Source organism: Heloderma suspectum, chromosome 9, assembly GCF_057233095.1.
Source record: "Heloderma suspectum isolate Gila_16-S chromosome 9, 16-S_ref, whole genome shotgun sequence".
NCBI lineage: Eukaryota > Metazoa > Chordata > Lepidosauria > Squamata > Helodermatidae > Heloderma > Heloderma suspectum.
This window is the reverse complement of record NC_139466.1, coordinates 37,830,204-37,844,232: the sequence shown is the minus strand read 5'-3', so window position 1 is coordinate 37,844,232 and position 14,029 is coordinate 37,830,204. Positions and strand designations below refer to the sequence as shown.

Below are 14,029 nucleotides of genomic sequence, written 5' to 3'. Positions count from 1 at the left end.
GCCCAATTGCCCAGAGAGCTCCAGTTTTTAATTGCCCTTCTGAAAATAAATTTGTTCGTGTTAATCTTACTGATGCCTCTCTCTCCTCCTACCTTACCTTTTTCTTTTCTTTTTTTACAACTCATGTGCCAAATTAGAGGCAAAATGGCATCACAAGGGAGCCCCTTTACTAAATGATGGAAATCGAGCTATTGGGAAGAAGCAACAGAGGCGTGCGCCCAGCGCATTCTCTCATCCTTGAGTCAAGCAAAATTAACATGCTCTCTTGTTGCTGAATTAATTAAGCAAAATAAGATACAGAAGGCAAGCCAGCCCTGCCTCCCTCTCCCATTTTCCTCCACAACCTTTTCTTTCTTTCCTCCTAACCCTGAAAACCAGATCTATATAATTAAAGAGATTTGCCTGGGAAAATGGCCAAATGCTAAAAGAAAAGCTAAAAATAATAGACAAGAGCCATAATCTACACCAGCTATTACTCATCAGGGTTGCAGTAATCCAGGGGCTCAGAAGCCAAAGGCACCTAAAAAATTTGGGCCAGTGGCTGAGTAACTGAAGATGAGAACATTCAAGGAAACCAAAGACTGGACATTTTTCAATAAGACTCTCTGAGGATAATGTCTGACTGTATTTTGAGATGGCTAGAAGAGGGGGCCAAATTTGCCTACTATTTTCACTGATGGCTTTTTTCACATCTCCAGCTGTGGTGTTTCCCCAAGCAGCCACCAACTGCAGGCTGCCATTTCCCACCCCCAGAAAGCCCCACAGAACAACAGTGTTGATGACACAGCAGCCTCTCAAGGGGCATTATGAGTGGACAAGCCGCCCCATGGCTGCCATTTTGGGAGAGCGCCCACAACACTCGCTCAAAATTCCAACTGTGCCCATCAACCTCAAAAGGTTGGGGACCCCTGTCAGAATGCACTAAGAAGAAAAGGACCCACTTTTCACTGGTGTGGTCATGGCCTTAGCTCACTCATTCTCCTACCAGTTTGCCCCTAAGAAATCTTGCTGTGGTCCCAAAGTTTTGCAAGTAAAATTAAATATAAAAATGCCTCTCCCATGCACAGCATATACACGTCTTGATTTTGGGAATGGGGACTTACAATTAGGCTACCCAATCTATTGTTTTCCTGTTTTCTTGTAAGTATCCTCTGTAGCATTGGATTCAATTGTGGCCATCATTGCACTTGGGAAAGGGGGTTAGAAATAGGAATGTATGGATTTTGTGAAATCCATTCCATCTGTATTTTGCAGATTGTTATGTGCCTTTGCTTCTGTTGTCTTCTCACTGATGGAATCATTTCCCCCCCCCCCATTTTCTGAATTTACACAAATTCACACTTGCAAAAATATGCAAATCCCCCAAATGCACAAATTGCTCCAAATGCACATATCCCCCCAAAATGCACATATCCCCCCCACCACCTTTGCATTTTCATGATTTAGCCTATGAGGGAAATACACATTTTCAGCTGGTGTTTTTTTAATGTATTTTTCTATGATTAAATTTGCGTAAAATTCCGGAAAGTTAAAAAAAAGAAAAACAGTTTGTAAGTCTGCAGGATCCGTGCAACTCAAGAAAAGTCAGTCCACTGCAGGATCCACAGGTCAGATTCATAGAAATCCAAACTCATTTGATTCTATTCATGGATATCAGAACTCATTTGATTCTGTTGCAGATTTCTCCAACATCCCTAGATAGGTATAAACTAAATATATGTCAAAATACAACAAATATGTCAACATAACAAGAAATACCGATGGAGACTTGTCAATCACTCATTCATTCCTCAGGGCTGTGTGGGGGGGAAAACATTCTGCACTCAGGAAATCTAAACTGACAAGAAAAAAATGTATGCTGAGCTTGCATAAGTAAATGCACATTGAGCAACCTTGAATTATTTGCTTTAGTTTACATAATTTACAGTGCAATCCTATGCATGCTCACTCAGAAGTAAGGCCCATTGAGTTCAATGGGATTTCCTCCCAAGCAAATGTGTTTGGGATTGCAGCCTTATTCTGCAATTATTATGGGTTTGCATTATTTGTTCTGGTTTTGTTCCTTATGGAAGAAGGGCAACAAGAAAAGCAAGATGGCCAAGTCACTGCCCGCCCCTGCGCCCCAGCACAAACCCTTGAAAATTGGCTCTCTGATCCTACATGTGTCCGCTTGGATATAAGTCCCATGCATAGGATTGCAGCTCTATTTGGCCACACTTCTGGCTGTTGATATGTCACCAGGCATTCTTCACATATAGAAAAGCACAGTTTGACACCACCATCAGGGCTAGAAACATGTTTAAAAACAAAAACCACCACCACTACACGCATACACGGACACCTGGGATGGGCAGGAACCTCAATCTTACACCTAATAGCACAGTCTTCTGCAACCTGGTGCCTTCCAGATGTGTTTGCCTACAACTCCCATCATCCCCAGCCACCGTGGCCATTGTCTGGGGATTATGGGAGTTGTGGCCTGTCACATCTGGAGGGCACCAGGTTAGGGAAGGCTGTAATAGTATATTCTGCACTCCCATGCAACTGGGTCTGGAAGCTGGCAGTCCAACTGATACACACAACCTGAGAACAGTTCAAAGTGAAAAGCTTGATAAAACCATCTCGCTCGCTCTTCTTGCACACTGTCATGTCTGAATTCTTTCCACCACATTCCCTTGATATCCCCAATTTTCTTGAAGAGATCTCTAGTCTTTCCCATTCAGTTGTTTTCTCAATTTCTTTGCATTGTTCATTTAAGAAGGCCTTCTTGTCTCTCCTTGCTATTCTCTGGAACTCTGCATTCAGTTGGGTATATCTTCCCCTTTCTCCCTTGCTTTTCGCTTCCCTTCTTTCCTCAGCTACTTGTAAAGCCTCCTCAGACAGCCACTTGGCTTTCTTACATTTCTTTTTCTTTGGGATGGATTGAGTTGCTGCCTCCTGAACAATGTTATGGACCTTTTATAAACCTCTGTCCATAGTTCCTCAGGCACTCTGTCTATCAGGTCTAATCCCTTAAATCTATTCCTCACCTCCACTGTATATTCATAAGGGATATGATTTAGGTCATACCTGAATGGTTTAGTGGTTTTCCCTACGTTCTTCAATTTCAGCCGAAATTTTGCAGGAAGAAGCTCATGATCTGAGCCACAGTCAGCTCCAGGTCTTGTTTTGACTGACTGTATAGAGCTTCTCCATCTTTGGCTGCAAAGGACATAAGCAATCTGATTTCGATATTGACCATCTGGTGATGCCCATGTGTAGAGTCGCCTCTTGTGCTGTTGGAAAAGAGTGTTTGCTATGATCAGCGTGTTCTCTTGGCAAAACTCTATTAGCCTTTGTCCTGCTTCATTTTGTACACCAAGGCCATTCTTGCCTGTTATCCTGGTTATTTCTTGACTTCCTGCTTTGGCATTCCAATCCCCTATGATGAAAAGGACATCTTTTTTTGGTGTTAGTTCTAGAAGGTGTTGTAGGTCTTCATAGAATAGAACCGATCAATCTCAGCTTCTTCGGCCTCAGTGGTTGGGGCATAGACTTGAATTTCTGTGATGTTGAATGGTAAGACATTTCATGTATGATCAAATATTTATTTATTTATTTATTTATTTATTTATTTTGAATCTGCCCAATAACCAATGTTTTCTGGCCAGATTACAAACAACTGTGGTTTTCAATACCACAAAAGCTGTTTAAGGGTGAAACCCTAAACACACTTACAAGGCAGTGAGTGTCATTGAACACAATGGGTATTACTTGTTTATGGCAGGGATGATGGGTGTTGTAGTCCAAATGAGCCGGAGGGTACCAGGTTGGGGAAAGCTGCAAAAATGAATGGATATTTTTACCTGACAATGAGAGAGAAGGAACAGTGAGAGAGACAACAATTCAGATGATCTCTTTTCCATCCTGTATCCCCCCACTGGGCCACTGGTGCTTTTGGAGCACCGTTTCTGATCCACAAACTTCACGCAGCTCTGATTCAAACTCAAAGCGGAACACATTTGAATTGGATTTGGGCAGGCACTTGAGGCTCTTCACAGCAGACAATCTAAAATGAGAAATCTTAGATTTAGACAATCTAAAACATGAACAACACAGCTTTATCCTACGACCGTGTGCACGCACGCATGCGCACACACGCACGCACGCGCGCGCGCGCACACACACACACTACCTCGGAACATTTCCAAAGGTTCTGAAGTTCCCTGTTAGCTGTCATTGTTTTGTTTCCTGGGACTGTTAAGCAGTGGAAGGTATTTCGCATTGTGTATAACCTCAATACACAGCAAACTGCTGAGCATGAAAGAATACAGATTCCAACTAGCCAATGCTTCCAGTTGTGGAAGCATCTAGCTACCAAAACCCTGAGCAGGCATTTTTCAAATATCAACCCCTCCTTTCATTTCCTTTCAGAATGCAACACCTGCCCCCAAATGCACACCCTGCAACCCTTACAAAGCAGAGAGATGCATTTACCTAAAGTACTTAACAACTGAAAGAAACCCCACTCCTTCTTACACAGTGAGAAGGAGACATTAACAATCAGAAATTTCTGAAAGGATTGTATAAGTGTTGTTGTAGCTCAGGCTGTCCTTCAACCCACAGGCAAGCACCACTTTATTTAAAAAGGTTGTAAGTGGGTCTGTTGGGTTGAGTGAGATAGATAGTTGATGGATGGATGGATGGATGGATAGATAGATAGATAGATAGATTCTGCAATTGTTATGTTTTTATTTTAAGGTATTTTGTTATTGTTTTAATCAATTTTAATTGTTCTGTAAGCTACCTTGAGTGCCATTTTTTGGTAGAAAGCTGGGATACAAATAAAATAAAAATCTTGAGGCAAGCATCTGCAGAAATGCACCAAGATTCTTTTTGTAGAATGTATGTTAGTAAAACACCACACAGAAAGAATCTTATGAACAGGGCCAGCATCAAAGGTAGGTATGGTGGGGCACTTGCTGAGCCCACACCCCAGCAGGGATCAACTGACAAGAGCCCCCTGGAGTTGTTCCCTGTGACAAAATCACAACGTTTGCCATGTGGAGTCTGTATTAATGTTCTTATGCACTTGCTGTGTTAAATAGAACCCTGGTAAGTTAGGGTTAACTGTTTGGTAGTGAGTGAGTGAAAGGTGGGAGGGGCTTATGCATGAGGAGGTGGGGTTTATAAAAGGCAGGAGCAGACAGTTACTTGGTTAAATAGGGCTGAGATACGGATAAGCCTAAGGCTTTGATGAAGCTATATCTAGATAGTGGGGTTGTGGGAACAGGAGTTAGATAGGGCTGATACAGATAGGGCCTTAGGCTTTGATGAAACTACATCTAGATAGTGGGGTTGTGGGAACAGGAGTTAGCTAGGGCTGAGATACAGATAGGGCCTTTGGCTTTGATGAAGCTACATCTAGATAGTGGAGTTGTGGGAACAGGAGTTATCTAGGGCTGAGATACAGATAGGGCCTTTGGCTTTGATGAAGCTACATCTAGATAGTGGAGTTGTGGGAACAGGAGTTAGCTAGGGCTGAGATACAGATAGGGCCTTAGGCTTTGATGAAACTACATCTAGATAGTGGGGCTGTGGGAAGAGGAGTTACAAGGGGCAGAGTAGGTAGGGTAAAACCAAGAACTGAGTGATACGCTATAAGATTTGTTATCTCTTGTATCAAATAAGCTTTATTTTGTTTGTTTTTGAATTATAAACTCCCACGTCTCATCCATCTTCCTGAGCCACCAATAGTGTTCATATTTGGGTAAAGGGAACCAATTAGGCATATTGGGGGTTCTCTTTTACCTGGTGAATTTAGGGGCTGAAGCTTGTGGGACAGTGAGGACAGCTATCCCAAAGCGGAGGCAGATGGACCTGAGGGAGGGTGACGTCACGCTCCTGTTCTTCACCACCGTAATGCTCTTACTCACCTGCCTCTATCTGGCCCAGATAACTGTGGTAGTGGAAGGGGGGAGCAGGAGATGCCACAGCCCACTCTGTCACTGGCTGGCTGCCTGTCCAGCAAGCAAATGGTAGCAAAGATGAGAAAGAGGATAAGGAGCAAGAGCAACTGATGTCAGTGGTGGTGAGAAGGTAGGCTCTCTGAGGGAAGGAGCCTACTGAAGCTGCCTTGCCCCAGGGCCCTCAAAAACCTTGAGCTGGCACTGCTCACGGCCCATCAAACAACAGATAAAACCCTGCCGAAAAGCAATACATATGCCGCATCAGCAATTCTAATGGAGAAAAGACATGAAGGACCAGAGGGACGTTAAAGCTGCAGCAAACAGCGCATTCACAGTTCTCCGAAGAAAACTGAGAGGTTTTTAGAAAGGGGAGAATTCCTAATAGATTGGTTCCACTCCGGAAACAAGACACATACTCTGGAACTCCAAACTGTGGGAAGAAATCTGGAGGAGGAGTTTTTGCATCCTTGCCTGTGCTCCACATGGCGCAAATATTATTTCATACTCAGATGTAACCCCCAGCACTAATCTTACTGTTCAGCCGCGGAGGTTTACCTGGGCTGCTGTGTGTGTGAACAATTTGCCGATAACCATTTGTTGTTGTTGTTTTCTCGCCCATCTCTCCCCGCCCAGGACCACGCCGATATCGAATGGAAGTTTGCACGCACAAAACTCTGGATGAGTTACTTCGACGAGGGTGGCACTTTGCCACCTCCTTTTAACATCATCCCCAGCCCCAAGTCATTCTGGTATCTTTGCAAGTGGATCCACAAGCAGCTGTGCCCATCTCAGGACCCAGAGAATGACCAGAAGAAGCACGAGAACCTGAAAACGTTCACGGTAAGGAGGAGGCTGGAGAGCTCCAGGGAAGCCCTGTCTTAGCATCTTCGTCTCTGCATTTGTATAGCAAGATCAGCCTTCCTCAATCTTGTATCCTCCCGGTGTTTTGGACTACCTCTCTCAGCATTCCTGACCTTTGGCTGGGGATGCTGTAGTCCAACACATCTGGAAGGCGTCTGTTTAGAGAAGGTTGGGCAAGCTGAAGCTGTGGCCCTCCAGATGTTGTTAGACTACAAACTCCCATTAGCCTCAGCCAATGGTCAAGAATGCTGGGAATTGTAGTCCAAAACTACTGAATGGAAGAGAAACATCTCAAGGCGCTAAAACACAGATTTTATTTGTAAAAAAACACAAAAACACCCAAAGTGTTTCAGCCTATTTTTATTTTAAGGCCTTCTTCAGTAGGTTATGAAAAATGTCTGCCAAGATTTCTGAAGCAATGTCTGTCTCCTGCTAAAATTCACTGGTGACTAGTAGGGCACATTACTACAGAAATTTCTGCAGATGTTTTTCATAATCCCCCCCCCCAAGAAAGCCTTTAAACAAAAATAGGCCAAAACACGATGGGCTTTTTAACAAATAAAATCTCTGTTTTAGCTTCTTGAGACATTTCTCTCCCATTCGTGTGTCTATTTTGGCTGCTGTCCTGTTTTGTGCAAAACAGCTGGAGGGCGCCAGGTTGGGAAGGCTGCTGTGAAATAAATTAGGCCAATTGGTGGATGACAGGCTTATTAGCGGCCATTGCCGTGATAGCTCAGTGGTACATCCTGGTTCAGAAGCTTGTACATCTCTGAATATCAGTTTATGGGCCGCACCAGTGGGGGAGAAATAGTGACTTCAGGCTGTCCTTGCGGGCTTCCCAGGAGGACCTGGCTGGCCACAGTGGAATACAAAATGCCAAAGAGGGCAGGGCTTTCATCTGGTCCACCAGAGGCTCTTCTTATGTTCCTAACTAATCCCTTAGAACCAGCATGGGAAACCCACAGGCTAAAGCAGGGCCAGCCCAAGGCATTTTGCTGCCTGAGGCAAAGGACAAGATAGCGCCCCCTCCCATTCCAGAAACCAGCTGGACTGGCCCTTGAGCATTACTTCAACATTGGCTGACTGGCAACAGGACAGTGCCCTCCATCACACCCGAGGGAAACAGGCTAGTTTAGGGGATGTAGGACAGGCTGTGAGGCACACACAGCTTTGTCCTCCTAAGAGAGTAGAATGGCTGGGGGATTGCTATCTTCCACCTGAGGTGGTTGCCTCAGTCTGTCTCATGATAGGGCCGGCCCTGCACTAGATCTTGTTGGACTCTACCTCCCGTCACTCCTCACCAATATGGTCAAGGATGATAGGAGGTGTAGCTCAGTCACATCTGGAGGACAACAGATTCCCCACCCCAGCCTTATCGTGAGAAAGCTGAACCTGGGATGGCCACCCATGTAATGTCTGTTACGTTCTTCTTTCATTACAGGAACGTCATGCTGACAACTTGATTCAGAATCAGCATTATCAGGTAAAAAGTATTAATTCATTAAGAGGTTTATTGCATTTTCTTGACTTGTTGTGGGCAAGGAATCTTTCTTTCTTTTGTATATTTATACAGTGGAGGCTGGAAGCTTTGATGTCAGGGGGGCAGTGAATTCTGTCCAGGTTTCAGTCTGAACCAGCCAGAACTCTAAAGGTTCTGACTGGTGTGAAGCACCTTGGATAGTTTCTTTAGGGTACTGACTGAAACCTGGAGCAGATAAACTGCTTCCACTACATTTATATCATGCCTTTCTTCCATCTTGACACTGAAAACAAGAGACATGGGTTCCCAGGTGATCTCCCATCCAGACCCTGAACAGACCCACAGCTACTTAGCTGATTTTTTAAAAATTCCCCTGGGAATGGCAGACCCCTCCCCACTCCTCCCCTTCTAAGTCAATGCCATATCAGACACTGCTTTTGAAACACCGCTCTGCTTCATCATAGCTTTGCAATGTGGTTTTGTCTTGCAAAACACAAGTCCAAATCTTCCATGAGTAGCAGACAGAACTAGTGCTCTAGTTCTTTGGATCCAGGCCACTGCTTTCTGTTATACTCCCTTTTGGAACCTGAACAAGTCTCCGAAGTGTATTCTTAGTTCTTCGGCGGTGTCAGGTGTGAAGAGTGCAAATGTGTGATGAGAAAAGATTTGCATTTTACAAGCTTGCTTCGCTGTTTCTCTGGCTTGCTCTGCCATGCGTTTCCCGCATCCTGAATTCCCTTTTGACTAGGAGAGCACCTAAAATAAAGGGTTGAGCTGAGCATGCATGGTTCGGTGCAGGTTGTCAAGCCTTCAGCTTATTTGCATCTCCATTTCCCTTGATGTTACCACTGTGCATTGTTAAAAACACTTCCAAGACACAGTCTAGATGTGATCATTACTATGATTCCTTCAAGATTCTTTTTCTGTAGTGCTTTACTGATGCACCAAACAACACCAAACAAAAATGCTGCATTCACACATGATCGTAAGTCAGGATTTTGGTGAATCCTGGCTTGTCATAAATGAGCTGCATATTGGTGCATGCTGCCTGTTGGCTCCTACATGGCTTCTCCTGCTATTGCAGGAATGCACAATCTGCAGGCCATATGAGGCCCTTTGCCACTCTCTGTGCGACCTGCTGAGCCTACAGGTGCCCACCCAGGGCCCGTCTGCATGGCACCGCTTTCACCCCCCACCCCGTCGCAGCCACCCAGCATTGCAGCTTCCAATTAGCTTCTGTTGCAGTACACTCGCGATTTACTGCAGGCTTCCCCACCAGACTTTGCCATGCCCCCTATTTTGCCATTATATTTCAGTGTGCAGCTGTGCAGGCCCGTGAGCGTGGGGCTGTGACACTTCAGTGGCTGTTTAGTATTTTAGGGGCTCTGTTGTGTCTGTCTGTCCCACGTTAGGTAAAAAGTGGGTGTTCTGTACGCCTTCATTATCATTTCCACGCCAACTGTTTGGCAGTTCCCCAGCCTGAAACTCTCGCGATGGTTCGCACTCACCCAAAGCGTAAAGGGTACGTGCCTACCCATCGCTCCGAAATGGCAGCTGGAGCAAAGTTCGTCCTCCCTCAGGACCCCCAGGACCCTGGCCACTGAGTCCAAAAGCAACCATTGCGAAGATACAAAGCTGCAAAAATGTGCAAAAGTGGGATTAAATTTAAAAAAAAAACGCCTCTCTGTGCCTCTGTAACTATGCAGCTGCAAAGGAACAGGGGAGTAAAGGGGAGTCACGGAGTGATGCAAGCACTGCACACACCTACAGCACGCCCACTGCAAAATGTGAACTTGGTTGGGGGAAGGACAGACGGCTCACAACTGCAGGGAACCCCGCGGCAAACCAAAAACATCGCAGCAAAACATCTCCTTGGAAATCCGGATTTTCCAGGAGAAAGCTGTGGATGGCTGCGAAGTGGTGACTGTGTTGTCTGTCCCGAGGGACCTCGACTTGCATTCACCCCAGAGTAAAAGGCTCGAGTAGATGGGGGCCCTCTTTTCCCCGCAGTGCAGCTGATCAACTGGGCTGCAGGGAAAAGATGCCAATCCACTGTGGGGAACAGCAATCCCAATCAGGGATGCAAGAAGGGAAAACTGTAGCTCCCCCTCCCCAAGCAATCCTGAAGCATCCTAGATTGCTGCTTTACCACCACTAATGGCACACACATATGTGCCCCCCCCAATACGGATGCAGCCTTATGCCCAAGAAGGATGTGCACCCTGTGCTGGTGTGAGCAATTAACTCCCCAGAAATTGAAAGCTTACTGTGATGTCTGAACATGGGATCTGGGTTTGTTGTGCCCTTTACAAGGCAGGATTGCAAACCAGGGTTTGTGAATGCTGGCTTGTTTGAAAGCAACAAACCAGGATCTGAGGTTCAGACATCATGTTAAGTTTTCAATTTCTGCTTAGGTTAGGGGCCATTCATGGTGGAAGGAGGAGCCAAGCAGAAGCACATGGGCTGTGTACACCAGCCTGATAAGCCAGGTAAAAACCCTGAGCTTTAACAAAAGATCTTCAGCCAGCTGAAATGCAGCATTTAGCTTTTAATTAGAAATGCAAAGTGTTACCATTTAAACTGCCAGCACAAAATGGGAACACCATCAAGAAACGGAAACGAGTATCCACCCTTGGCTGGATTACTTTCCTCGTTCTCTGATTACCTCTAGGCTGAACTGTGAGAAGCAATCATAAAACTTGAAAGCATTGTTCTCACCTCACTCACTTGCCAGAACAGATGGTTGGCAGATGATGGCACCACCTCTGCTCTGAAAGGAGTCCCAAAGCTGAGCTCCCCCGCACTGCTGCATAAGCCCTGCTGAAAGGATTTGGAGCGCTGCTGTAAGAGCACGGCTTACGCAAAAGGCGTTGCTGGTGGGTTGCGCCTGAAGGTGCTTTCACACGAATTCTTCCAAAGGAGAAATCAGTTGGGCTGAGCGTATATGAGAAAGCTCAGATGATATGAACATTTTCTTTCATGTTTTTAGGCAACTCAGAGATGTGTTCCCACTCCCAGCATGTTTAGCTTCATTAATTCTTCCAATTAAAAGATTTACTAAGATTAATGGATTGACTGTGCCCTCAGCTCACACTAATTATGCCAGTGTGCCTTCAAAATAACATTGTTTTAGATGTGGATTTTCATTGTGGATGAAGCCACCTTGGGTCCTAGTATTCGTAAGGATGTCAGAGGAATCTGGTTGGGGGGGTGTAGCTCGGCAACCTTTCGTTGGCTCAGCCCCCCGGACTCCGTTCTGACTTCCACCAACTGGCCCAACCCAGTTCGCTGTGAGTCAGTCCAGCTGGTGGATTTTCTGTCTTTTAAAAAATTTGCATAGACATTTGCACAGATTTCAGCCACAGTTGCAATTGTGGCCAAAATTGCCATAGTTGCAATTTGCCATTGCAATTTGCAACTGCCACAGTTGCAAATTGCACAAATGTCTATTGACGCAAAAAAAAAAAAAACCCTAAAAAAACAAACAGAAAGTTCCCAGATTTCTGGGAAAATCTGCAGCTTGGCTCACAAATGCAAGCCAAGTCAGAGGTGCTGCAGAAATCCAGTGAGCCCCCCAAAGGGCTAGATTTCCCAGCAACAGACATCCTGAACTATCTGTTTCTAGGACAATTCAGAAGAGGCAAAGTCTCCATCCTGGCCTGTTCATGTGCTACTTTATGGATTTCCAGACCGTATGATCCAAAAGCAGAACAGGAATGATATTGGAGTGCGCACCTCAATCTCTTTGCGCTGAACGGTGGGCTGGGATAAGGGGTGGGCAAATCTGTCCATTTTGCTTCCTCCCACATTGAAATTTCATTTCTCTCTCTCCTGAAAATGAAGAACTCTGCAAATTTTGGTAAACTCTTGTAAAAAATGAACTGAAACAAAATTTCATCCATCCGCACTGGCCAGGTGCAAGAGGGACAGCTATCCCAAGCATGGAGAGGACAGTGTTGTACCTGCCTGCCAAAAAGTAGTTGAAGATGAGAAGCCAGTCGGGGTGTGTGTGTGTGCAGAGTGGCAACCCTAATTCAGCACTAACATAGTTGAATACAGACAAAAATCAAACCCAGACTTTCAGGAGCAAAGGACTTAAAGCCCTGGGCCTGGATGGATGGATGGATGGATGGATCTGTCCATTTCGGTTCCTCCCACATTCAATTTTTTTAATTTATAGAATCATAGAAATTTATAGAATAGGGTTGGAAGGGGCCTACAAGGCCATCAAGTCCACCCCGTGCTCAGTACAGGAATCCAGGTCAGAGCATCCCTGACAGATGGCTGTCCAGCCTTGTCTTGAATGCCTCCAGTGTGGGAGAGCCCACCACCTCCCTGGGTAATTGGTTCCATTGTCGCATTGCTATGTTTTTCCTGATGTTCAGCCAGAACCTGGCTTCCCATCACTTGAGCCCATTATTCTGTGTCCTGCACTCTGGGATGATTGAGAAGAGATCCTGGCCTTCCTCTCTGTGACAACCTTGCAAGTCCTTGAAGAGCGCTATCCTATCTCCCCTCAGTCTTCTCTTCTCAAGGGTAAACGTGCCCTGTTCTTTCAGTCTCTCCTCATAGGGCTTTGTTTCCAGTCCCCTGATCATCTTGGTTGCTTTCCTCTGAACCCCCTCCAGCTTGTCTGCATCCTTCTTAAAATGTGGTGCCCAGAACTGGACACAGTACTCCGGATGAGGCCTAACCAGTGCTGAGTAGAGGGGAACTAGTACTTCCCGGGACTTGGAAGTTATGCTTCTATTAATGCAGCCCAAAAGAGCATTGGCCTTTTTTGCAGCCACATCACATTGTTGGCTCATATTCAGCTTGTGATTGACATTACATTATTACCAATTTACATTAAGTTATTTTTGTCCCAAATATGGAGAACTTTGTAAATGTGCGTAAATTTTTACACAAACCAAACTGAAACGAAATTCTCACCCACTCCTATTTGGGGCCGCTTAGCTACTCAGGATGCGCCGAACGTTTGAGGAAAGCTGCTTGAGAATGCCAGCGTCCCTGTTCAAATGCTTGCACCTCTTTGTGGGGCATGCCATTCATCAGGGCCCTGCTTGCCTTGCAGATGCAAATGCCTGCCACCCTTTTTTCCTATCCACCCTCTCGGAGTCTACAGACTGGCTGGGGCTGATGGGACCTGGAACCCAGCAGTGTCTGGAACATCTGTGGGGCTGCCCTTAAGGCTGCTCCAAAAGCTGCAGCTAGTGCAGAACGCAGCAGCTCAGCTGTTGTTGGGAGCTGCCCCTTTTCAGTGTGTAACACCTTTGCTGAGGGAGCTGCGCTGGCTGCCTATCCCCTACCAGGCCAGGCTGAAGGCTTTAGTACTTGTGTACAAAGCCCTAAACAACTCGGGACTAAACAACTAGGGATGTCAGAGAATTCCGTGACGGATCTCAGTGAGGCCGAATGCCAGTGCATTCAGCCCCCCGAAATCCTTCACGGAACGAAGCCCCTGCCCTCCCACCCCACGAAAGGCACGTGGGACGAAGTCCCTGCCGCCCCCACCCCATGAAAGGTGCATGAAACAGAGCACTTACCTGCTCCTGTCCGTGCTGCCTTGCAAATGGTGGCCGTCCTGGCCGCCATTCGCTTCCTCCTCTTCCTAGCTGTGACAGGCTACGTAAATACTTTCGTAGCCTATCACGGCTAACGCAGGGACGCCATTTGCATCCCTGCGGAGGCCGTGATAGGCTACGTAAGTATTTACGTAGCCTATCACGGCAGGGGGGGG

General features: G+C 45.9%; 1 protein-coding gene across 1 annotated transcript in view; it reads left to right on the top strand.

Moving 5' to 3' along the window:
- The window catches only part of TRPC5 (transient receptor potential cation channel subfamily C member 5), a 220,095-nt gene that overhangs the window by 194,209 nt on the left and 11,857 nt on the right, over window positions 1–14,029 (top strand). Inside the window, exons 7-8 of the mRNA XM_084813356.1 lie at window positions 6,582–6,788; window positions 8,251–8,292. Of these exons, the coding sequence (XP_084669482.1) occupies window positions 6,582–6,788; window positions 8,251–8,292 (249 nt within the window). The remainder of the gene's footprint in view (window positions 1–6,581; window positions 6,789–8,250; window positions 8,293–14,029) is intronic.